The 25,621-nt window shown below is 40.1% G+C and overlaps 1 protein-coding gene across 2 annotated transcripts in view; it reads left to right on the top strand.

Annotated features, from left to right (window-relative positions):
• marco (macrophage receptor with collagenous structure) overlaps window positions 1-24,341 on the top strand; it is a 42,592-nt gene extending 18,251 nt beyond the window's left edge. For both annotated transcript variants that reach the window (XM_032507669.1, XM_032507670.1), the window contains 6 exons: window positions 2,914-3,003; window positions 4,398-4,484; window positions 18,782-18,817; window positions 22,318-22,377; window positions 22,613-22,777; window positions 24,012-24,341. In XM_032507669.1, the coding sequence (XP_032363560.1) occupies window positions 2,914-3,003; window positions 4,398-4,484; window positions 18,782-18,817; window positions 22,318-22,377; window positions 22,613-22,777; window positions 24,012-24,142 (569 nt within the window). In that variant the 3' untranslated portion in view covers window positions 24,143-24,341. The remainder of the gene's footprint in view (window positions 1-2,913; window positions 3,004-4,397; window positions 4,485-18,781; window positions 18,818-22,317; window positions 22,378-22,612; window positions 22,778-24,011) is intronic.
• The last annotated feature ends 1,280 nt before the right edge of the window (window positions 24,342-25,621 follow it).

Genomic DNA, 25,621 nt, shown 5'->3' with positions numbered 1-25,621 from the left:
AAGAATAAACATCAATGATACTTTCACTTAGCTTTGCAATAACGGGACCCCAGGCCCCCTGTGCACCTTTCCTGCAGTAGAACGTGTGTCCACTCAGAAGCATAAAAACTGCATCACTTACCCGTGTCTGTTCGCTCCTTGACCGTGGAAGTCGTCACCAAGAAGAGCAGGGCAGCGCCGGATCAACCTATGGCCCCGTCCCGCAAAGGGTGGACGGCTTTTAACAGATTCTCCGGCCTTGATTGAGCGCGGTCCTGGTCCTCTCAGCTGTTGATTCCCGGGTTTCGGCACCAGAAAATGTCAGGTTCATAACACTTTAACTTACTAAATAAACACGGTCAAGCAAGAAAAGAGACTCAGACGGCAAATTAGCAGTTTGATAGACAATTGCAAGAGGGAAGGTCACGCGAAGAGCCTCCTATCTGCAGCAAGGCTCTGGTGGAACTTCAGCGATTTCTCTGCAGCTCTGTCTCTTTATTCACAATTGTTGAAACAAGGACATCTGTTATTTGGGTTATGCCTATGTTGAGAAAAACCAGGGCAAAGTGCAGGTCGCTTGAGCGAAGTATACTCTGAGTGACCTCCAAAGCTAAGATATTTACTGCTTGTGATATTCAACAGTGAGACATTTATGACCTCTTGTAAGAAACAGCAGCAACACAGAAAAAGAGGGAGAGCAAAGAGAAACACAGTATTGTTAAATGTGCATATAAGATTATAAAATATAATAAGCATGTAAGAATATATGACAAGCAAGATATGAATATATATAATAAGTATGAAAGTTATAATATTTTAAGACACTACTATTCAATTCAATTCAATTCAATTTTATTTATAGTATCAAATCACAACAAGAGTTATCTCAAGACACTTCACAGATAGAGCAGGTCTAGACCACACTCCAGAATCCACAAGGACCCAACAGTTCCAGTTTTTTCCTCCAGAGCAAGCAACAGTGCGACAGTGGCGAGGAAAAACTTCCTTTTAGGCAGAAACCTCGGTCAGACCCAGGCTCTTGGGAGGCGGTGTCTGACGACCGGTTGGGATTAGAATGAAGAGTTTGTTTGTAGTAGTTCTTTGTAGCATAGCAGGGCACTGTGGGCGTTACAAGGCACAGCAGGACGTAGCTGGGCACCGCAGAGCGTAGCAGGATGTAACATGGCATCGCAGGACATGTAGCGGGACCATGGACAGCTGCTACCCTGATTTTTGGCGCCTCCCTGATCCGAGGAAACATGCTGGGGGGAAAAGAACATAAGGACTCCGGGGAATGACAGAGAAATATGAAATAAAAATGAATTTCTCTGTCAATTAGCTTTCAGCTACAGGTCTGGCGATGATCCCAGCGTTGATGACCTGCCATCTCTTGTCAGACGGCTGATGAAAACCGGCTGATGGATGGGAGCAGTCATTATTTCACATACCCTTGCGCTGTAGTCAGTGCACTGACATTTCTTGTATGAAATCTCTATCAGGGCTGGACAACAAATTACTACAGTTTGAGGCAGATGTCTTTCAAGACGTCCGACCCCATTGCCCTGAGTCCTTGATCAAACATACAATTTGTGATAATGACCAAGCAATCCTTGCATGTGTTAGTGTGCATGTGTGTATGATTTGTTAAGTATGGTTGACATGCACAGGAACAAATGGCATACTAAAGACAAGCAAACATCTGTTTGTGCAACACTTTGCTCCAGACAGGGTTATTTCTAACATTGAGGACACTGAGGTTATGGGGTCATGTCCTCTGTATTCTTAGTTTAGTTTCACAAAAAAAAAAAAAAATTACATTGAAGAAGTACAAAAATAGGGTGTGGTAGAAACTTGTAGTAGCTTATATAAAAAACACAACCAAAGTACATATGCAAATGTACTCAGAAATGTATTTTAAGTGTTAGTGTGCCATAATTCTTACTTACTTACTTACACATAGTGGGTATTTTAGGGTTGTGGGGGCAGGGTTGCTTTGGGGGCACTGATAGTTATGACCATCTATTTATAAAATCCTTGCTGTGGCACTATAACTCATTTCTCGGTAATGTTTTTATTTTGTAAATGTAAATAGACTCTAAATAATAATAATATATCTATTTATATAGCGCTTTTCTAGTCTTAACATCTACTCAAAGTGCTTTTACATTGTACAGGATCCATTCACCATTCACACACACTGGTAGCCGAGGCTGTTCATTAGATAAACATTCACGCTCATTAACACTCAATGGCGCAGCATCTGGGGCCATTTGGGGTTCAGTGTCTTGCCCAATGCCCCTTTGACATGGGACTGCAGGGCCAGGGATCAAACCACCACCTTGCCGACCGCTCTTACCACCTGAGCCACAACTGCCCCAAATTGTGCCTCAGATTGCTATGCACTTCTTTGCGAATATTTGTGATCCTCATACAATGTGTCTAAAGGATTTTGGTGACACCCTGACCTTTCCTATATTGCTGCCATTAAGCCAAAACTTCTACTGAAAAAGTCAAAAAATCTAAATCAGCAGATTGTCATGAGATCTATTGTTTAACTTCCAGAGGGGTTACTCCTCTTAACCTATTGACCTTTTCTCCAACACCACCCTCAGGATAAACCTTTCACTTCAGGCTTTGAGAACAGCACTACAGTACAGTGGGACATAATGAACATTGTAGTGTCTAAGACCTAACATCAGAATTCTATACTTTTTCTAATTTTGTTCAATTGACTTCCAAGGACTTGACTGAAATACCATGACTTTGCCACATCTTTCCTGTGGTCTAAACAACTTAAAACTGCAGACTTTTTTAGTTACTCCTGACTGGTGTACAACCTATTGTGCATCGTCACTGTTTGTGTGCGTTATTCAGCATGCAGCAGCAATAGATGCAGCTCATCAGTAGATGATATACTTGTATGCTTCTTTCCAGGTGACAGGGGTGTTGCTGGCCCTCCAGGACCAAAGGGTGAAATGGGACTCAAAGGACAACCTGGAGATCCAGGAGTTGCTGGTCCAATTGGTGGGTTTCATGATAATTATTTGTGGTATAATGGACTTATTGTTATTCTTAAAGCCAATATAATTTTTTTAAAGGAACTCAAATCCCAAAATGCTGCTGCAACAGAAAAGGGTGTTGCATTCACGCTAAGATGCCACTGGGCACTTCAGTGCACACCAGAGCTGACAAATTGCATAAATAACAAACTCTGACATTCAGACAAAGCTGGAATCACTGATGTAAAAAATCACAATGCCTGCTTCAGGCAAAGCATGCCAACTTTATTATTTTATTATAAAGCATCATAGAACTGCCGGATTTACAAATGGTAGTACAAATGTAAAAGTTACAGCAAGATTTGGCATAGTGAGGGCTATTCCCTAGCACACCGCTGTTGTAAATATGGACAGCCTTATATGTATTTGTTATGATTACATTACTCATGAGCAAAAACTAGCTAGTCATCAAATTTGCACTTTAACTTTACAAGTTACATAGTGCAAGAGCAGGCGACTGGAGTGACCGGTGGTAATGTCAGACGCACCATTCTCTCTATTTAAAGTCTGAGTAGCATCAAAACGATGTTGAAGCTGTAATTCTAAGGTAAATATAGTTACATAATGTTACTATAAAAAATCAAAATGTTATCTCTCATCTCTCGGACAATCTGAAACTTTGTGGGAACATTGGTTTATCACCACATACGTGTAAAACTGATGACTTCAATCAACTCAGCTGCACTTTGTTTTTTGCTAATTGGCAAATGTTAGCATGCTAACATTAAATTAAGATGTACATTATACCTGCTAAACATCTACATTACATGTCGGTGAGCATGTAAGCATTCTGCTATTTTCTCCTACATTAAAGAGATGTTAGCATGGCTGTAGACTCGTATGCCACTTTCTCACCAGCCACTTTTAAAAATAGATTAGAGTTGTTTTGCTGACATTTTTCATCATCAGAGACACGAGTTGTTCTGGTAAAACCAGACCCCGCACGTAAAAGTGAGAAAAAGATTAACGTTTAGTGTCAACAGCAGCTGCTAAGGACCATAACGTGACAATTAGTCTATTGACAAATACATAATGTAACAGTTTTTGAAAATATGCTCTTTCCATATAAAGTTGTATTGTAAGCAGGGAGAGAGATTTCCTAATAAATCTGATCCTCATGCTGAGAGTGTGAAAGTAAACTAGATGACTTTACTGAAATTCAGTTCTTGGAAAAATGTTACAATAGATTGCAACTATGAAGTTGTTCAGTTTCTCTTCCTCTTCTAACTTCTGGTCATCATCTGCTGACAGGGTTTAGAATGTGAAAAATAAGATTTGCACAACTTGCATTTATGAAATATATACTGTACATGTGCAACAAAAAACAATTAGTGTGTGTGTGTGTGTGTGTGCAAGCAGGTCCCAGAGGTTTTCCTGGAATCCCAGGAGCACCAGGGAATCAAGGACCAGTTGCAAAGGGAGAGAAAGGAGATCCCGGTGCCCAAGGTAGGAGGTTTTATCCAACCTGACCAGACCACATGAAAACAGTATCCTGAATAACATGCTTCATTTCTTATATTAAAAAGTTTCCTTAATATGGAATAGGCATGGAAGGTCTTCCTCCATAAAGGGCTGCTAACGCAGAAATAAAACTAAATGTATCCCAAAACTAGACAAATGTTTCTTCTTTATCAAAATAAGAATCCCATTTATTACCAAGTAGGTTGTCACATACAGAGACTTTGATGTTTGGTGCATAGACAAGCATTATCAATACAGAATAGAAAATAATTACAATATATATTAGAATCAGAATTAATTTCTTAAAGTCATTCAGGATTCATCACCCATTAAGTAACACTCACAAGGAATTTGCCTCAGTAGATGGTGCAACATAACATGCTTAAAGGAAATAAACTATAAGGGTAGAGGAACAATAATATGAACAAATATGTACTGTATATGTCACACACCCCGGCAAGAAGCTGGTGTGTCCGTTAAAACCCAAACTACAATACCAGCAATAGTCTTTCCACTGACAATACAACATGGAACCAGACCAAGCAGTTCGCAAATGTAACACTTTATTCTGAAACAGGTTAAAAGTTGTAGAAGAGCACAAAAAATAAAAAAATAAATAAAAAAGTAATAAAAAGTTAAAAAACTGAGTATTAACAGCCGATAGTCCCCAGTGTTCGTGACAGTCTGTAGTTATGTTGATCTCAAGAACGGCCGATTCCACCCAGGGAAACCTAGGTTCTTCGTTTCCTACGCCTGTCCGCGTCGCGTTTTCCACATGGCCGACACCGAGGAAAAACAAAGGCAGCTCTCAGTCAAGCAAGATACAAAACAGTTCTTTTCCACACACTCTCCCAGAGGACAGCTGGAAGACTTTCCTTCACTTATCTGCGTTCCTGCGTTGAACTCCTCATTTGGGTGGCTGCAGTCCCCCTGTTGCTTCGGGCTCTAAGGACGTAATCCGGTCTGCACCACGTGTTCACCCACACTTCGAACGACTTGTCCCAACGGCAACTACTCCAGCCAGTCTGCTCGTCTCGGCTTCCACTGTCCTCCGTGTCAGTCGGTCTCTCCTCTGCTCTGCTCTGCCCTACTCTGCTCCTCAGCGTCCCCTCTTCTTTCATTTATCCTTTTGGTTTCTTTGGCCTCCGGCTCCCTTGCTCCGCCTGGGCACGGCCCGAGCTCTGTTGGTGCATGAGCCGGCCCAGCGCTTCAGCTGCTCCCGCCGCTTGGTCCTCCCGAGTTCCCCCTGCTCCTCAGCGTCACGTCTTCTCTTTCCGTTTCTCTCAGTTTCTCTTCCTTTTCACTGGTAAGTCACCCTACTACACCTGCTTCCCATTAAGCTGAGGGTGTTCCCACCTGTCCTGCATTGAGCTTGTTAGGTCTGAGAGTTAAAAGGGGAGGAGCTCCAGGCTTGTCAAAATGTGGTGTGGTAATATCCACAACAGTTCATGCACTAAGAAACACTGTAATAAAACTTAAGCATGCAGCAAACAATAAAAACATGCAAACACTAAAATAGTAAAAACACATGCCATAAGTCCATTTAAAAATCATCACCAACATGATGCAAAAGTTTCAGGCTAAAGCTTCACATTATTCAAAGCTAGCGTGATTTTTTTTTTCCAAAAGCAACAACAGCAAAAAAAGAAAAGTTTATTAAGGCACTTTAACAGAGGGGCAGCTAAACCAATCAGGGCAAACGGGCAGTTGCCCAGGCAACAATAGCCCGTACCTGTGCACGTCCCTGGACGCAGGATTGTAACCATAGAGACGGAAAGGTCACCCACTGGATGCAATGAGCATGTCAGCTGCGTGGCATGTCAATTTTTTATTTCTGCTTCCATGGTAACAGGTAAGCGCTTACCCACTGCCTGCGTGACACACACGTCTCACGCGCAGCTTGAGCCGCGCCAAAAACGCCGGCATACTAGAAATAGAACCAACGCCTATTTTTCACAAGACACGCAAGTGTCTTGGAAGCATTTCCAAGTAAAATAGAATAGGAAAAGATGTTTATGTCATTTTGACACAAATACACATTAATAAATGACATGTTGATGTTTGAAAGGCTATAGGTTTTGACATACAGTGGGGAGAATAAGTATTTGATACACTGCCGATTTTGCAGGTTTTCCTACTCACAAAGCATGTGTTAAACTTTTAAGAATGAGGTGACGCTCACTCTTCCTTTCCTGTAGGATATGAATAATACTACTACTACTAATCTGAAAACACAGATCAGGAGTTGTAGCATTTACACTTAAACTTCATCACCTAGACTTCTACTTCTGCGCTGCGGGCGTCAGCTAGTTTCATAACAATTCTTAACATATATATGCAGGTAAGCAATGCATACATCCAAATGACACAAACACATGAAAACAATAGCTCCACTCCAGACTGAACAATCTACGAACCTGCCCCATTACTCACAGTTTTTAACCTCTATGAATTATGCCCGTGAACTGAACCATCTAACATAACTTCTTTGACCCACAGCCAGCCACTGTATCAGTCAAACATTGATCAGAACCAAGCTCTAAACACCAACCACTGCACACTCCACTTATCAAAACATCACAAAATTCTCCCTTTCACCCTCATGACACTCAGGCTGTAGTGCTCACACTTACAAGTGATTAGCATTAGCCTGGCCAACTAAAACAACCACAGTTTCCTGCCATATTTACTCGGTTCATTTCACATTGTCTGTTCCCAATACTGTCTTAACTATGCAAGTCCCCAAACATTTCTTTCACTCCTTTTAGCTTACACTGAAAGGTAGTAGGGGCAAAAATTAAACAAACAGTGCCACACATGTAGAGGTCTGTAATTTTTTTTTATCATAGGCACACTTCAACTGTGAGAGACGGAATCTAAACAAAAATTCAAAAAATCACATTGTATGATTTTTAATTAATTAATTTGCATTTTACTGCATGACATAAGTATTTGATACATCACAAAAAGCAGAACTTAATATATATATTTTTTTTTAACAATGTGTTTATTGAGTTTTGATTTTACAAGACAATTCACAAAGAGACATCAACACTTAGTTCCCACCCCAACACAACCGAACACACTGCTCTCTTCACTTTAAAAAAAAAACAAAGGTATCAAACAAGAATGGATCTATATACACAACAAATATTGCAAGGTACCCAGAAAACCAAATATACATTACTGTACTTTACACACAAAATTTACATTTTCCAGCAAGACACTATAACAGAAAGGAAAATAAATAAACAATCCAATCTATTAATGAATAGCCCTACTTCATAGTTACACTTCCTGTAAAAAGTGACCAATATTATCGTTTTTAATGTAGTAAATAAACGGCTTCCATATATCTTTGAATACATGCATTTTGTTTTTAGTAAAATATGTTATTTTTTCCAAGGCCATACACTGTGCCATGGACTTAATCCAAGCTCCAATAACTGGTGGATCAGATAAGAGCGATCATTCTTTTAGCTTGCAGTATAGCTGATCTATAAATGTACGCTGTTGGTGGTTTAGTTTTAGATTTTTTGGATAGAAGTGTAGCAAAATCATTTTTGCTTCTAGAGGAATATTCACGGATATAATTATCTTCGTAATATTGATCACTTTTACCCCAAATTCTCTAATAATGTTGCACTCCCAAACACAATGCACAAATGTTCCCTGAGCTTCTCTACATTTAAAGCATGTATCAGGCACATTCTTATTAAACTTATTTAATTTGACAGGAGTTATATAAGTCTGCATCAACCAGTTATACTGAAGTAGTTTTAAGCTAACGTTACCTGACTGTCTCTGAGAGTTTGTACATATTTGTCTCCATTCATCCTCAGATATTTCCTCTCTCAATCCCACCCTCCATAATTCAAGTTTTGGGGAAGATGATTCAGTAGACCCTGATGCAAACCAGCTGTAAAAAACTGATATTAATCCTTTATTGTTGCATTTTGTTGTAATTAATTCATCCAAGGGAGAAAGTACTGGCAAGCTTAACAATTGGTTCTGCACAAAACTCCTTATCTGTAAATATTTAAAGAAATGTTTTCTTGGAATATTATATTTAGTAGATATCTGCTCAAACGACATCAACTGTCCTTCCCCAAAAAGATCACTAATTTTGCTTAATCCTTTTTCAGCCCACAACCGGAATCCTGCGTCCTTTGTGCCTGGTTTGAATAATGTGTTGCCCCAAATGGGGCTAAACTGGGATAGAGAGTCCGCTATTTTCATGTACTCACTAGCTTCATACCATACTTTAATCATATTCCTAACAATGGGGTGTGTGGTGAGTGTTTTCAATTGTTTAAACTTATCTGAGTGTATATATACAAGTTTAATGGCAACGCAAAATCACAAGATTCCATATCCACCCATGATGGTTCATGTCCAGAGGAAAAATAAAACATCATTGTTCTCAATTGTGCAGCTAAATAGTACCAGTACAGGTTGGGATATTTCAACCCTCCCGTATCAAATGGAAGATAAAAAAAGAGATAGACGAACTTGAGGGCATTTCTTGTTCCAAATAAATTTCCTAAATAATGAGTTAATCTTCAAAAACAATCCAACAGGTGGCGCCAAAGGGATATTTTGGAATAGATACATGAATTTAGGCAAAGTATTCATCTTCAGTATATTTATCCTTCCTATCAAGGAAATTGGTACAGGCAGCAATCTCTCTAACTCTTTAGATGTTGATTCCATTAGAGCATTGTAGATTGTAGAAATTATATTTTCTAATTGGGGAGCTATTTTAATACTCAAATATGTAAAGCTGGATGTTAATTTAAAAGGTAAAAAAATCTGATGTAGTTGGACAGATATTTTTGTTGAGCAACATTAACGATGACTTTGATGTGTTCACTTTATATCCGGAGATATTTCCGAACTGATTAATCAGCTCTAGAAGTTCTGGTATAGAGGCGTTTAACTGTTTTAAGAACAGCACAACATCGTCAGCGAATAAAGCTATTTTGTGTTCCATGCCACCCATTGTTATCCCTTGTATGCGAGTGCTAGACCTTACGGCTATTGCTAGCGGTTTGATAGCCAAAATGAATAAAAGTGGGGACAGAGGTGAGCCTTGAGGGCAGCCTCTGGTAATATTAAACGGCTCAGAGATCACCTCATTGGTTAACACTACAGCCGCGGGATTGGAATGTAATAGCTTTATTCAACGCAGAAAGGAGCAAAGGAGGTACCAAATCCGAATTTCACAATAACGTCAAAGAGATAAGCCCATTTGACTCTATCGAAAGCTTTCTCTGCATCAAGCAAGAGAAGAGCCGTATCCTTTTTCTCTTTTTGACTATGCAAAATATTTAGGACACGTCTTACAATATGAAATCCCTGTCTGCTCTTAATGAACCAATTTTGATCATCCCCCACAATGCCCGGGAGCACGGTCTCTAACCTTCTTGCCAAAATTTTACTTAGTATTTTTGTATCTGTATTTATTAGGCTTATAGGTCGCATATTTTCACACTTTGTGTTTGGTTTTCCTGGTTTTGGTAAAAGGATGATCAAGGCTTCTCTCATAGAAGTAGGAAGACAGTTACTATCATAACATTCTATATACATGTCAAGGAGTGGCCTAACCAGTTTATCTTTGAAATATTCATATAGCTCAATAGGCAGGCCATCAGGTCCTGCTGTTTTACCACCTTTTAATGTAGTTATAGCCTCCATAACTTCAGCTGCAGTAAGACCGTTATCTAACTTAATTTTCAGTTCCTCAGGTATTTTGGGAATGTTAAGATTATCAAAAAACATGGAGAGGGTCTCAGTCGTTGCCATATATTCAGAGCGATATAGTTTTTCGTAGAAATTTCTAAACGCTTTATTAATTTCCATTGGGTCTATAGTTATATTACCATTTTCATCCTCAATACTAGTAATTGCTCTTTCTGATTCCTGTTGTTTTATGCGCCAAGCAAGTAGCCTTCCTGGTTTCTCTCCCTGATCGTAAAATTGTTGCTTTAATCTTAATAAATCGGCCACTGCTTTTTCATGAGTTATTTCATTATATTGGGTCCTTAACAATAGTAATTTTTTTTAAACATTATCGGTATTTTGGCCTGCTTGTAAACTCTTTTCCTCTAGTAAACAAATTTTGACTACAAGGGTTTTAGTTTTCTCCTGTTTCTCCTTTGTTTTTCTGCTCGTATAGCTTATAATTTGTCCTCGTATAAAGGCCTTAAAGGCTTCCCATCTAATTGTGGCTGATGTTTGGGTGGTGTTGTGTTCAATCAATTTGTTTCCCTAAGTACTCAAGAAATCTTTTGTCTTGCATCCAGTGTACCTGAAATCTCCAGTCGTAAGCTTTCCAAGGCGTCGGACCGCCACCAGCCTGTTAGCGTTAGCGTTTCTAACAGATTTTCCCCACTCAGCAACCCCCCCGCTGAGAAACCAACTCTGGTTATTGGCAGCTCCATTCTGAGAAACGTGAAGTTAGCGAAGCCGGCGGCCGTAGTTAAGTGCATCCCGGGGGCTAGAGCGGGCGACGTTGAGTCTTATCTGAAACTGCTGGCTAAGGATAAACGTAAATACAGCAAGATTGTTATTCACGTTGGCGTTAATGACTCCCGGTTACGGCAATCGGAGGTTACTAAGATTAATGTTGAATCGGTGTGTACATACGCGAAGTCAATGTCGGACACCGTAGTTTTCTCTGGACCCCTGCCAAATCTAACCAGCGATGACACGTATAGCCGCATGTCGTCATTTCGCCGCTGGCTATCGAGGTGGTGTCCAGATAATGATGTGGGCTTTGTGGATCACTGGCAGTCTTTCTGGGAAGACCTGATCTGATTCGGAGAGACGGCATTCATCCCACTTGGACTGGAGCAGCTCTCATTTCTAGAAACATTGACAAGTGTATTGCTGGACCTAATCCTTGACAATCCATAGTTGGGACCAGGAGGCAGAGTCCCAGTCTAACACACTTCTCTGCTCCTTTATTCCAGGTGTTACCTAGTAAAAATCCCATAGTGACGGTGTCTGCCCCCCGACCATTAAAATTATTTAAATCAAAGGTAAACAGAAGAGGAGCTGTGCATGAAAACCTCATAACAATTAAAACCACAAGTGCATTAGTTCAAAAGAATAGGAGAATTAAATGTGGACTCTTAAACATCAGATCTCTCTCTTCTAAAGGGGTACTAGTAAATGAATTAATATCAGATTCTAATATTGATTTATTTTGTCTTACTGAAACCTGGCTGAGTAATGGAGAATATGTTAGTCTAAATGAGTCCACCCCCCCCAGTCATATTAATACTCACATTCCTCGATGCACAGGCCGAGGAGGTGGAGTTGCAGCTATCTTTGATTCCAGTCTACTAATTAGCTCTAAACCTAAACTAAATTATAACTCATTTGAAAGTCTTGTTCTTAGTCTTTCACACCCAAGTTGGAAATCAATGCAACCAGTTCTATTTGTTATAGTGTACCGAGCACCTGGTCCATACTCTGAATTTTTATCCGAATTTGCAGAGTTTCTATCGAACTTAGTGCTAAAAACGGACAAAGTTATTATTGTAGGGGATTTTAATATTCATGTGGACGATGAGAATGATAGCCTTAGCACTGCGTTTATCTCTCTATTAGATTCCATTGGCTTCTCTCAAAGTGTACATAAACCGACTCACCGTTTTAACCACACCCTCGATCTTGTTCTGGTATATGGTGTTGAAATTGAACATTTAATAGTGTTCCCACAGAATCCCTTCCTATCTGACCACTGTTTGATAACTTTTGAGTTTATACTGCTGAACTACACGCCGTTAGGCAAAACATCCTATACAAGATGTCTATCTGATAGTGCTGTAGCTAAATTTAAGGATACGATTCCGTTAGCATTTAATTCATTACCAAGTCCCAAAGTAACGGAGGACTCCTATGCTATTAGTCCCTCCCAAATCGATCATTTTGTTGATAGTGCAGCAGGCTCGCTACGAATGACTCTAGACTCTGTTGCCCCTCTAAAAAAGAAGATAATAAAACAAAGAAGGTTAGCTCCATGGTATAACACTGAAACTCGCAAATTAAAGCAAATATCGCGGAAACTTGAGAAGATCTGGCGCTCCACCAAACTGGAAAATTCTCGTTTAACCTGGCAAGATAGTCTTAAAACGTATAGGAAGGCCCTCCGTAATGCCAGAGCAGCGTACTACTCGTCATTGATAGAGGAAAATAGGAACAACCCCAGGTTTCTTTTCAGTACTGTAGCCAGGCTAACAGAAGGTCACAGCTCTACTGAGCCAAGTATTCCCATAGCTCTTAGTAGTAACGACTTTATGAGGTTCTTCAATGATAAAATTATAACTATTAGAAGCAAAATTCACCAAGACCTGCCTTTAACTGGCACTGACTTATCTCTAAACTCAGGAACCTTAGAAACAGCTGTAAAACCAGATACATGTTTTGACTGCTTTGCTTCACTTGATCTTTATCAATTTAATTCAATTATTTCTTCATCTAAGCCATCAACCTGCCTCTTAGATCCCATCCCGACTAGGCTGCTTAAAGAAGTTTTACCATTAGTCAACACTTCACTACTAAATATAATCAATTTGTCTTTATTAACAGGCTATGTACCACAGCACTTTAAAGTAGCTGTAATTAAACCTCTTCTGAAAAAGCCAAACCTTGATCCAGATGTTTTAGCCAACTATAGACCTATATCCAACCTTCCATTTCTCTCTAAGATTCTTGAGAAAGCAGTCGCCAAACAGCTGTGTGACTTTCTGCATAGCAACAGCTTATTTGAGGATTTTCAGTCAGGATTTAGAGTTCATCATAGCACAGAGACAGCACTTGTGAAAATTACTAATGACCTCCTAATTGCTTCAGACAAAGGACTTATCTCTGTACTTGTGTTATTAGATCTTAGCGCTGCATTTGATACCATTGACCATTATATCTTATTACAGAGATTGGAACATTTAATTGGCATTAAAGGGACTGCTCTAAGCTGGTTTAAGTCTTATTCATCAGATCGATCTCAGTTTGTTAATGTTAACGATGAATCCTCTGTGCACGCCAACGTTAGTCATGGAGTCCCACAAGGATCTGTGCTCGGTCCAATCCTGTTCACTTTATATATGCTTCCTTTAGGCAGTATTATTAGGAAACACTCCATAAACTTTCATTGTTATGCAGATGATACTCAATTATATCTTTCAATCAAGCCGGATGAAACTAATCAGTTAGCTAAACTTCAAACGTGCCTTCAAGATATTAAAACCTGGATGACCTGTAATTTTCTAATGTTAAACTCCGATAAAACTGAAGTTATTGCTCTCGGACCCAAGCACCTTCGTGACGCACTATCCAAAGATATAGTTACTCTGGATGGCATCACCCTGGCCTCCAGCACCACAGTGAAGAATCTTGGAGTCATCTTTGATCAGGACATGTCCTTTAATTCCCATTTAAAGCAAATTTCAAGGATCGCCTTTTTTCACCTACGTAATATTGCAAAAATCAGGAATATCCTGTCTAAAAATGATGCAGAAAAACTAGTCCATGCATTTGTTACTTCTAGGTTGGATTACTGCAATTCTCTGTTATCAGGCTGCTCAAAAAAATCCATAAAGACTCTACAGCTGATCCAGAATGCTGCGGCACGTGTTCTGACAGGAACCAGGAAAAGAGATCACGTTTCTCCTGTTTTAGCTTCTCTGCATTGGCTTCCTGTAAAATTTAGAATAGAATTTAAAATCCTTCTTCTCACCTACAAAGCTCTTCATGGTCAGGCTCCATCTTATCTTAAAGAGCTTATAGTACCTTACAACCCTAGGAGAGAACTACGCTCCCAGAATGCAGGGTTACTGGTGGTTCCTAGAGTCTCTAAAAATAGAACAGGAGCCAGAGCGTTCAGCTATCAAGCTCCTCTCCTGTGGAACCAGGTTCCAGTTTGGGTCCGGGAGGCAGACACCGTCTCCACATTTAAGAGTAGGCTTAAGACTTTCCTTTTTGATAAAGCTTATAGTTAGGGCATAGAATCGAATATTGTTAGGGAGTAGTAGTTAGTCACATTGTTTTCAGATTTATCTATCATATAATATAACTAAAGGGAGACTTGGCATACAGCCCGATCCGGTTGGGGAGAGTTCTGGCCCGGCCGGGCTGGAGCTCTCTTTACCTCGTCTCTCTTGGTTTTGTTGTAATAGTTTTAGACAGCTGGGGACTTATTTTGATACACTAGTTAGGGCATAGAATCGAATATTGTTAGGGAGTAGTAGCTAGTCACATAGTTTTCAGATTTATCTAACATATAATCAAGAATATAATAGAACCAAAGGGAGACTTGGCATACAGCCCGATCCGGTTGGGGAGAGTTCTGGCCCGGCCGGGCTGGAGCTCTCTTTACCTCGTCTCTCTTGGTTTTGTTGTAATAGTTTTAGACAGCTGGGACTTATTTTGATACACTGAGCTCCTCTCTCCTCTATCTTTCCATCTTTCATTTATGTGCATCCATGTCCCAGAAATGCTTGTTACTAACCTATTTCTGGGGAGTCATTCCCCGGAGTCCTTATGTTCTTTTTTCCCCAGCATGTTCCCTTGGATCAGAGAGGCTCCGAAATCAGGGTAGCAGCTATTGCCATGGTTCCGCTACACGTTTTGTGATGCCATGTTCAACTGCTACACTGTGGTGCCCTGCTACGTCCTGCTACGTCCTGCTACGTCCTGCTACGTCCTGCTACGTCCTGCTGTGCCTTGTAATGCTGCACAGCGTCCTGCTATGCCATGAACTACCACAAAGAACTGCTACAAACTACTAATTTTTTCTATTTTTGTTATTGCCACTCTTCATTCTAACCCCAACCGGCCCGTCAGACACCGCCTACCAAGAGCCTGGGTCTGACCGAGGTTTCTGCCTAAAAGGAAGTTTTTCCTCGCCACTGTCGCACTGTTGCTTGCTCTGGAGGAAACTAGAACTGTTGGGTCCTTGTAAATTCCGGAGTGTGGTCTATCTGTAAAGTGTCTTGAGATAATTCTTGTTATGAATTGATACTATAAATAAAATTGAATTGAATTGAATTGAATTTAGTACGATTATGAACAAGGTTTGGTTCAATATGTCAAAGATACAAGAGCGTGATCTGATATTAAAATACTACTGTACTGACAATTTCTGATACAGGAAATTAGTTCAGCGGATACCAGAAAGTAGTCTATTCTTGAGTATCCTTTAGAAGTGCTCGACCAGCATGAGTATTCCCTTTAGTGGGTTCTGAGCCCTCCATATATCCACCAGATTAAGTTCCTTCATAAAATATTGCAAAGTTTTCCTAGACCTTATATGAGTGTTGTCGGTACCAGATGACCGGTCCTTAGTGGGCTGCAAGACACAATTGAAGTCACCTGCCACAATGTGTCTTCCAGGCATTGTGGAAATTCTCAAGAATAAGTCATTATAAATGCGTTATCATCGTTAGATCCATACACATTAACCAGATTAATCTGAGTTGACAGAATCTTTCCCTGTACAATCAAAAATCGTCCGTTGAAGTCTTTAGTTATTTTATCTATGCTCAAAGGAATGGATTTATGTATCTAAATGATGACTCCTCTGGAATTAGAAGAGTAAGCTAAAGACAGTACCTGACCTGGCCATCTCCGTTTAATTTTGATTGTCTCGTGGTCTAGCATGTGTGTTTCCTGTAGGAACACAATTTTGGCTCTTAGCTGTTTAATTCCACCTACTACTTGTTTTATTTTAGTAAGTTTACGTAGGCCTCTACAATTCCAAGAGACACATTCAACCAAAATATCTGTCATTTGTTATAAAATAGTGGTTAACTTTGAGAGGGGCAAATCACCTTAATGCAAGCACAGCAATAAAAAACTATAAAAGGGTACCATTTTGAATATAACCAAAGCAAAAAAGAAGAGAGCGACTCACCCAAAACCCACGCCTGACACACTAGAACATACAGGCTCCCCCAAACCCCTAAATAACTTCCCTCCACGATCGGGAATAGGTCCATGCTATACTGAGGAACTTTTCTCTTGTAAACCAAAGCTCAGCCCAATTGCATATCTATATACAAAAGTATCCAGATAAACTATTTTAACTATCCATGTGAGACAGACTGTGCGCCATATTACATGCACATAGCTTTCATCACTCATTTGGAAAGTAACTAATTGCATTTCAAATGGAAAACAATAAAAAATAAAACAGAGCTTTAAGCAGGGCTTATTAAAACTTTACAATTGTACCTTAAGAGAATCAAGTCTGTAAGTAGTACAATGCCTAGTTTCCAACAAAATTAAGCCCTACACACCTCTTAGTTTCCAGCAGCCACACCTAAAGAATTGTGAGTTTAATATGAGTTCTCATCAGGACGTACTCAGTCTAGCCATCCTCAGTCACTGGCTCCAGCTCCTCGATGTACTTGTTCATGTCCGCTGGTGTGTTGAAGACGACAGTGCGGTCATCGACGGTCAGCAGGAGCCGTGCAGGGTATATGATCCGATGTTTGTCCAGTCCGTGTTCCCGCGGCCGCTTCCTCACGCCGTCGTACTTTCTCTGTTGCTTATACACCTCCGCTGGCAGGTCAGGAAGAAATCTTATTTTATTGTTTTGGTACGTCACCTCTTTCCGTATCCGCGCAGTTCTCAAAATATTTTCTCTGTCCCTGTAGTTTAAACACTTGATGATGACGGTTCTCGGATACCTAGTAGGGTAGTAGTAGGGTAAGTAGTTTACGCTTGCGTTTGCATTTGTGTCTCTTTATATATCATCACTCTGGAATAAAATGCAGAATTTCTTAAAAAACAATTGAGCACAAGGAAAACGCGTCTGCTCACCGTGCCGCCATAACCGGAAGTTCCAGAACTTATTATTTGGTACAGAAACCATTGTGTGTTTGGATTTTGGCCAACTCTTCCATACAGCCCTCAGGTTTTGGGGCTGATGCTGGGCAATATGGACTTTCAGCTCCCTCTAGAGATTTTCTATTGGGTTCAGGCCTGGAGACTGGCTAGGCCACTCCAGGACCTTGAGATGCTTCTTACGGAGCCACTCCTTAGTGGCCCTGGCTGTGTGTTTCGGGTCGTTGTCATGCTGGAAGACCCAGCCACGACCCATCTTCAGTGCTCTTACTGAGGAAGGAGGTTGTTGACCAAGATCTCGCAATACATGGCCCCATCCATCCTCCCCTCAATATGGTGCAGTTGTCCTGTCCCCTTTGCAGAAAAGCATCCCCAAAAAAAGATGTTTCCACCTCCATGCTTCATGGTTGGGATGGTGTTCTTGGGGTTGTACTCATCCTTCTTCTTCCTCCAAACACGGCAAGTGGAGTATTTTTGTCCAGTAGTAGTGGTTTTCTTTGAGACTGTGGTCCCAGCTCACTTCAGGTCATTGACCAGGTCCTGCCATATAATTCTGGGCTGATCCATCACCTTCCTCATAATCATTGATGCCCCACGAGGTGAGATCTTACATGGAGCACCAGACTGAGAAAAATTGACCATCATCTTGAACTTCTTCCATTTTCTAATAATTGCACCAACAGTTGTTGCCTTCTCACCAAGCTGCTTTATTGGCCTGTAGCCCATCCCAGCCTTGTGCAGGTCTACAATTTTACCCCTGATGTCCTTACACAGCTCTCTGGTCTTGGCCATTGTGGAGAGGTTGGAGTCTCTTTGAGTATGTGGATAGGTGTCTTTTAAACAAGTAACAAGTGGAGAACAAGAGGGCTTCTTAAAGAAAAACTAACAGGTGATCAAATACTATGACTGTCATGCAATAAAAGGCAAATTAATTATTTAAAAATCATACAATATGCTTTTCTGGATTTTTGTTTTAGATTCCGTGTAGTGTTTAGTGTACCTATGATAAAAATTACAGACCTCTACATGCTTTGTGAGTAGGAAAACCTGCAAAATCAGCAGTTTATACAAATACTTGTTCTGCCCACTGTAAATGCAGATATAAATGTAAAAAAATAATTAGTTTTTCAAATATTGTAACTGTCACTGTCATACAGAACAAAATATTCTGTAACCTTTTTTGCCTTCACTAATGCCAGCATTGTCTTGCTTTAATCAAATCAGTAGCCTATATAGTTACAGAATGTTAAATAACTCTCTCCCCATAGGCCAAACAAGGGTGATCCAAATCTGTCGGTTTTGGTGCAAATGTTTTACCAAAACAAGTTCCTTTCTGAGACTATTCCGAGCCACTGTCGCTGCGTACAGAGTTAAACACCGCCCAAGACGATTGTCCATATAATCTCTTTTTGTTGTCTTGTCATCAGGTGTAATGGGACCTCCTGGCTTTAATGGAACTGAAGGTGAGTGCGTCCTAAAGTTACATGAACCTTGATTTAAAATCATGTTTATTCCAAATGCGATGTGTGCAAAGCATTTCAAAAAAAGAAAACATATAACTAAAAATGTACATGACTCCATTCTAACTTTTTTTCACGAAAATGGCCAATACAATTATAACAATTTACAAGCAAATGTACTAGTGCAAAAATAGGCTGGTAAATGGCCTGCATCTACAAGCAATGGGCTGCAACTAGAAAAAGACCTTATAATAAAATGCACATGATAAAGTGCGTACTGTAAAATGTGTGTCATAAAGTGCAAAGAGTCTTCATAAAGTGCATTAGATTACAGGGTCAATAAAGTGTTCCAAGGAAGGAGCTGTTTTTTGGCAGGACTTCTTCTCCTTAGTTCAGTTCATGTTTGCACATGTCATCGCTGTTAATAACATTCTGTTGAATGACCATACAGCATCTAGTCTTCCATAATTTGAAGCATACAATACATGTGATAATTTGTATCAGTTCCTTGTCTTTCTCTGGTAGAATATCATCAGTAATACAATACATTGCGGATTTATATGAAAGCTCAAAATTTACACCATACAGCTTTAACTTGTTCCAGACTTCTTTTGATCTGTAGCAGTCCATTAAGATAATCTGTTGTGTCTCAGCTTCATTGCATTAAATCATTGGACATTTTTGGTTAGGGCAGTTCTGCAGAGATTTCAGACAGACAACGTAAAGCAGTCTTTAAAGGTTTTAACAAAAAAAGTGTACTCAGAGCAACAATGTAGGTTGTGTCAGGGCGGGGGAACTCCAAGCCAATCCGAGTTCTGAGGTGAGCAGACAGGGGAGAATCCAGGTAGTTCTGTGACTCGAGGCAGACAGGCAGGGTGAGTACACAGATGGTTTTCCAGAGGTGAAGGATGAGGCTGGATCGTGAGACTGAAAGCCGGCAGGCACAGCGGAGGAAGCTAAAGAACGTTATACAAAAAGTATAGGGAAGCTTTTTGACGCATTGGTCGCTCTGACGTGGAGGCGATCTCTGTCCGACCGGGAGAAGCACACGCAGCCACGGCCAATACACTGACACTAGAAACTTTTTATAAATTATATATATATAATGGCAGAAGTTGTATTGTCAATTGGTCGCAGCGGGGTCTGTTAGCAGTTAGCTCGCTCGTTAGCCGCTGAGCCGTAGCGCGTACAGGCAGAGCGAGCAGCTGCCGGATTAACCTAGTGACTCATGCAGGATTCACTGTGAGCGGACCATTAGAGACGATGTGACCGGCAGGTAACGTTAACTGGTTCCTATGTACAAACAACGTTATATCATAAACGATAGGTAACCTAGCAACAGCGATTATGAGCTTGTCCTCAGAATGAATGTCTTTGTAGGAACCAAAGTTTACATCGTATGTTTCTCCGGGATCAGCGAGCGCAAAGGACGTCTCTATTCCGATTGGCGGTTGGGTTAGCCGCTGCTTGCCGCTGAACCGCGTCATAGCTCATTACCATAAAGTTGAAAAGTTTCAACTTTCAGATTGACGCTCAACATGCTCAAAACGCCAAAACCGCGCCGCCGACAGATTTGCCGCTCATTGCAGCCGAGAGAAGCCGGCTTCCATTGAAAATGAATGACTTTCGGTAACTTTAGACGCTCAAGTCGGTGGCGGTGTGAACGTATGGTTAGTAGATATTTGCTGACACATTGGGGGCATTTTTTTGTATTAAATACAGTAAATACTGGTGAAACTCAAAAAATTAGCATTTGGTGCAAAAGTTCATTCACTTCAGTAATTCAACTTAAAAGGTGAAACTAATATATTATATAGACTCATTACATGCAAAATTAGATATTTCAAGCCTTTATTTGATATAATTTTGATGATTATGGCATACAGCTTATTAAAACCCCGAATTCAAAATCTCAGAAAATTAGCATATTACATTAAAAAGGATTTTAAAGAAAGAAATGTCAGCCCTCTGAAAAGTATAATCATGCATATGTACTCAGTACTTTGTTTGGGCCCCTTTTGCATGAATTACCGCCTCAATGCGGCGTGGCATGGATGGTATCAGCCTGTGGCATTGCTGAGGTGTTATGGAAGACCAGGATGCTATCAGCCTGTGGCACTGCTCAGGTGTTATGGAAGACCAGGATGCTACAATAGCGGCCTTCAGCTCTTCTGCATTGTTCGGTCTCATGTCTTTCATCTTTCTCTTGGCAATGCCCCATAGATTCTCTATGGGGTTCAGGTCAGGAGAGTTTGCAGGCCAATCAAGCACAGTAATCCCATCGTCATTGAACCAGGTTTTGGTACTTTTGGCCGTGTGGGCAGGTGCCAAGTCCTGCTGAAAAATGAAGTCAGCATCTCCATAAAGCTTGTCTGCTGAACGAAGCATAAAGTACTCTAAAATGTCCTGGTAGACAGCTGCGCTAACTCTGGACTTAATAAAGCACAGTGGACCAACACCAGCAGATGATATGGCTCCCCAAACCAACACAGACTGTGGAAACTTCACACTGGACTTCAAGCATCTTGGATTGTGTGCTTCTCCATTCCTCCAGACTCTGGGACCTTGGTTTCCAAATGAGATGCAAAATTTGCACTCATCAGAAAAGAGGACTTTGGACCTCTGAGAAACCGACCAGTTCTTTTTTTCTTAAGCCCAGGTAAGACTTGACAAGAGAAATACGACATTTGCAGCCCATGTCCAGGACCCGTCTGTGTGTGGTGGCTCTTGATGCAGTAACTCCAGCCTCAGTCCACTCCTTGTGAAGCCCCTGCACATATCTGAATGGCCTTTTCCTGACAATCCTCTCCAGGCTACAGTCATCCCTGCTGTTTGTGCACTTTTTTCTTCCACACTTTCCCCTTCCATTTAACTTTCTGTTAATGTGCCTTGATACCAACTTTGATGACATCCAACTTCCTTTGCAATTACCTTTTGAGGCTTTCCCTCCTTGTGGAGGGTGTCAATGATGGTTTTCTGCACAACTGTCAGGGCAGCAGTCTTCCCCATGACTGTGAATTCCACTGAACCAGACTAAGAGACCAAATAAAAGCTCAGGAACCCTTTGCAAGTGTTTTGGATAAATTAGCTGATTACAGTGTGATACTTTGAGCCTACAATACTGAACTTTTGCACCATATGCTAATTTTTTGAGTTTCACCTGTATATTACAAATTGCACCTTTGACCAAAGCTAAAATTGTAAGGATGAAGGGTAATTAATTCAGCATCTGTAGCATTGATCAGAATACACGTTCACATCTGTAAGAGAGTCTAGCTCCCTTACCTGTTGCTAAGCTACACTAAATGAAGACTTTTTAATGAGTCTGCCCTTGCACTGGATAAATTGCTAGTTTAGTTTGTTTAATAGCCAGTTCTGGTTAAAATGACCAATACAAGTGATAGAATCAGAATGACATATTTAACTAATGAATTATGTCCACATCAGTTCATGTAAACTGTCCAATTGGTTGGAAGATGTATTTGACCATTTTTCTTCCCTAGGTCGTCTTGGACCACAAGGCCCGAAAGGAGAAAAAGGAGACACAGGAAACACACAAGAGGGTAAGTCTGCATGAGACTGACCTGAACAATACTACAGTGCCACTTTCAAACACAGTTAATTGTCAAAACAGCAATACATGAACTAAAAACATAAATGACTAGTACAAAATATTGTATTTTATATATTTTAACCCTATCAACCCTAATGCATTTGCTTGTACACCAGGCTATCCAAACTATTCCAAAGTTTTAGCCACAAGGAACTTTAAATAGCTGCAACTTTGTATCATCACAGTGACTGTGCGTCTTGTACCGGGGAGATCCCGAGGACGAGTGGAAGTGAAGTACAACGGGGTCTGGGGCACGGTGTGTGATGACAGCTTTGACACTGTGGATGGCAAGGTGATCTGTAAGATGCTGGGCTTCCAAACTGTAATTACCACCTTCACTGCCACCCCAGGTAAGAAGTCACCTCATGTTCTCCGTCTAATATGCTCTAATGCGTAACAAAACCCTTAATTCTTTATTTTATTTTTCCCCAGCTCTTCTTTTCTACATCAGCACACTGTGATGCTTAACCTCACACTACTTCCTCTCTTTTGTTGTGCTTCTGAATTAACTCTTTTCATGGTGTTGAATCAAAACTCCCAATAAGTTAAGAAAGCAACCTTACTGAGCATTTGATGGCATGTTTGGCCATCGTTTCTACCAGTTATGACATGACAACATTGTAGTCATCATACTAATAGCTGATATCTGGGAACACGGGGTGATCTCTAACAGGGCCCAACAAGATGAGAAAGGTTGTAAATAATCCAGTTTACCTGGACTATCTAAACTACTTATATGAATGAGCGCACCTGAAATATTGATAATAATCCTTTATTCAGGTGGATCAAGGTTGAAGCAGACATTTGGTTTGTAATGTGTGATGGATCTTAGCTATAGACAGTCTGTGTATTGCATCTGCCTTCATTTTCTTCTTCTTCAAGCAAATATGCAGTTAGTTTAGTTTTGATTGACCAGTTTATTGACTCAAACGATCAAATCAAACTTCAAACCAAGGCCTCACTATTTAAGTTTAAGCTACGTAGTTCTGCAAAACTTGTTATTAAAAATCGTACTATAGTTTAAATGTACTGAAAGAGTGCTATAGGATTTTGGGAAATGTGCAATTTCTCTTTCAAAGATTGAGATAAGAAGATAGGTATCAATCTCATGTATGTACTTTAAATTTTACATTTTTTCATATCTGTATTTCAACAATACTCACAAGCCTGTACATTCAAAGACTTAATTGTCCCTGTAATTTTTCCTCATGAACATACTACCATGTAAATATGTGCATGTGAGTATAGCTTTAACATGGACGAGGCAGGAGTCTGGATGTGGTTAATTAACATGTTGTATCTTGTTTGCATAATTTAGACATGTAGAAATGTGAAAGCCCAGTAAGGGTTATATTTTAAAAGTATAAAAATGCTCTTTCCACCGAGGTGTATGTTTTTATTTGTCCTTAAGAACATAATCGCTGTAAAACTATCAGAAAAGAGACTTTTATCTGAGTACTGCTTCCACTACCGCTGACACCACAGGAAAACAAAGAGCAACTTTTGTTTATGCACTTGTAAACAGTACGGAATTATGATATATTATGGCACACATCATATTCTAACACTGCTGTCCTTCTATAGGCTCTGGTAGAATCTGGCTGGATGAGCTGAAATGTGTAGGAACAGAGTCAGACATCTTTAGCTGCCTACACAGCGGCATTGGTATTAGCAACTGCAACCACAACGAGGATGCCGGAGTGCAATGTGTGTAGACTGAAACGACGCTGAAAACCAACAAGAAGAATGTTGTTCTACACAAACATGAAGTGACACATTGACTGACAGGCATCACACACACACACTCACACACACACACACACACACATCAGATGAATACATTTTACCTGGGGATATAAGCAGAGAGCAATGCTGACTAATGATGTTCACAGCTGGATCTCATTACATATTAATGACAGGTTGGTATTTACGCATGCAACTGTTCGAATGTATCTAAATATATTATGAAGAGCTTCCACGGCAAGGTCAGTTTGAAGGTGACACTAGTTTGCAGGAATAGATCGGAATGTGTAAAACTATTAGAAGTGTCTTACAAATAAGGAGTAGTTTTGAAGGTAACTGTCCTACAGAAATAGCCCAATTGACACGTGTGAGGACAAGGAGAATCTAAAAACACAGCTTTTCTGATGTTCAGTGGTCATTCTTGTATAGACATTCATGTGTCATGGAAGTTCGTTCATTGTTTGAATGTAGCTCGAATGATCTGAAATCTTCAGACTCCATCATCATTTCCTGATATCAACCCCAGATACCAATTAATAAAACTTATAGAATTACATGCAGTTCAGAGTTTTACTTTATTACTAAACATCTTAATTGACAATTGTACTGTGACAAAATATCATGCTACTAACAATTCTCAGGCATTATTTCTTGACTTTGTAATTATTAATAAAAGTTGCAGCTGTACTGTTGTAATCAGTCCCCATCCATGTCCATTCGGCCTCTCTTGCCTTCAGGGACATGCTTGCCATCACCTTTCGTCCATCGCGCATCACCACAGATGACTTTGCAGAGATGGAGAAGAATGCAGAGAGTGCAGAGAATGGGTTTTGGCACAGCTGGCTCAGTCAATTTTTCCCAGATGCCTCAGGGAACATACTGTAGATACTCTTTTTTATTGTCTTTAATTAAACAACATTTAAAGACAGGCAGTCAGAACATAAAGAAATGAAACACATATATACATTGTGCCAGGGGGATTGCACAGATCTTATAGTGGGTACATAGATTGATGGTTTTAATATCTTTTTTTGTTTTTAGAATATTGAATTGATGAAATGTAATGTAAATATTAAAAAGATGGTTTGTGGTTGGCAAAGTTAGACTTATGAATTTGACATTTAGCGAGTAGCAGTATCAAATTAATGAGACAGTTTTGTACTGATGGAAGTGTAAGAAAAGAACCCAAACATTGCATTTTCCTAGAGAAAATTTGTAGTTAGGTTGTTGGGAAATAAAGGTACTGACATCCTGCCAAAAAATACAGGAGAGAAAACAGGACCAAAATAGGTGACATAAATCTTCAGGAGCCAGTTTATAAAAGGAGGAGTCCACATTAATGTCCTTTGTGTATCTTTTTAACCTTAATTGTAATCAGATATTCCAAAGGAAAGCAACAGGTTTTCTTCCAGTTCAAGTTTGGAGTGAAATCTTTCCAGTAAGAGACCATA

The sequence above is a fragment of the Etheostoma spectabile genome, unplaced genomic scaffold, assembly GCF_008692095.1.
Source record: "Etheostoma spectabile isolate EspeVRDwgs_2016 unplaced genomic scaffold, UIUC_Espe_1.0 scaffold00003724, whole genome shotgun sequence".
In the NCBI taxonomy this organism is placed as follows: domain Eukaryota; kingdom Metazoa; phylum Chordata; class Actinopteri; order Perciformes; family Percidae; genus Etheostoma; species Etheostoma spectabile.
This window is presented reverse-complemented; position numbering and strand designations above follow the sequence as displayed.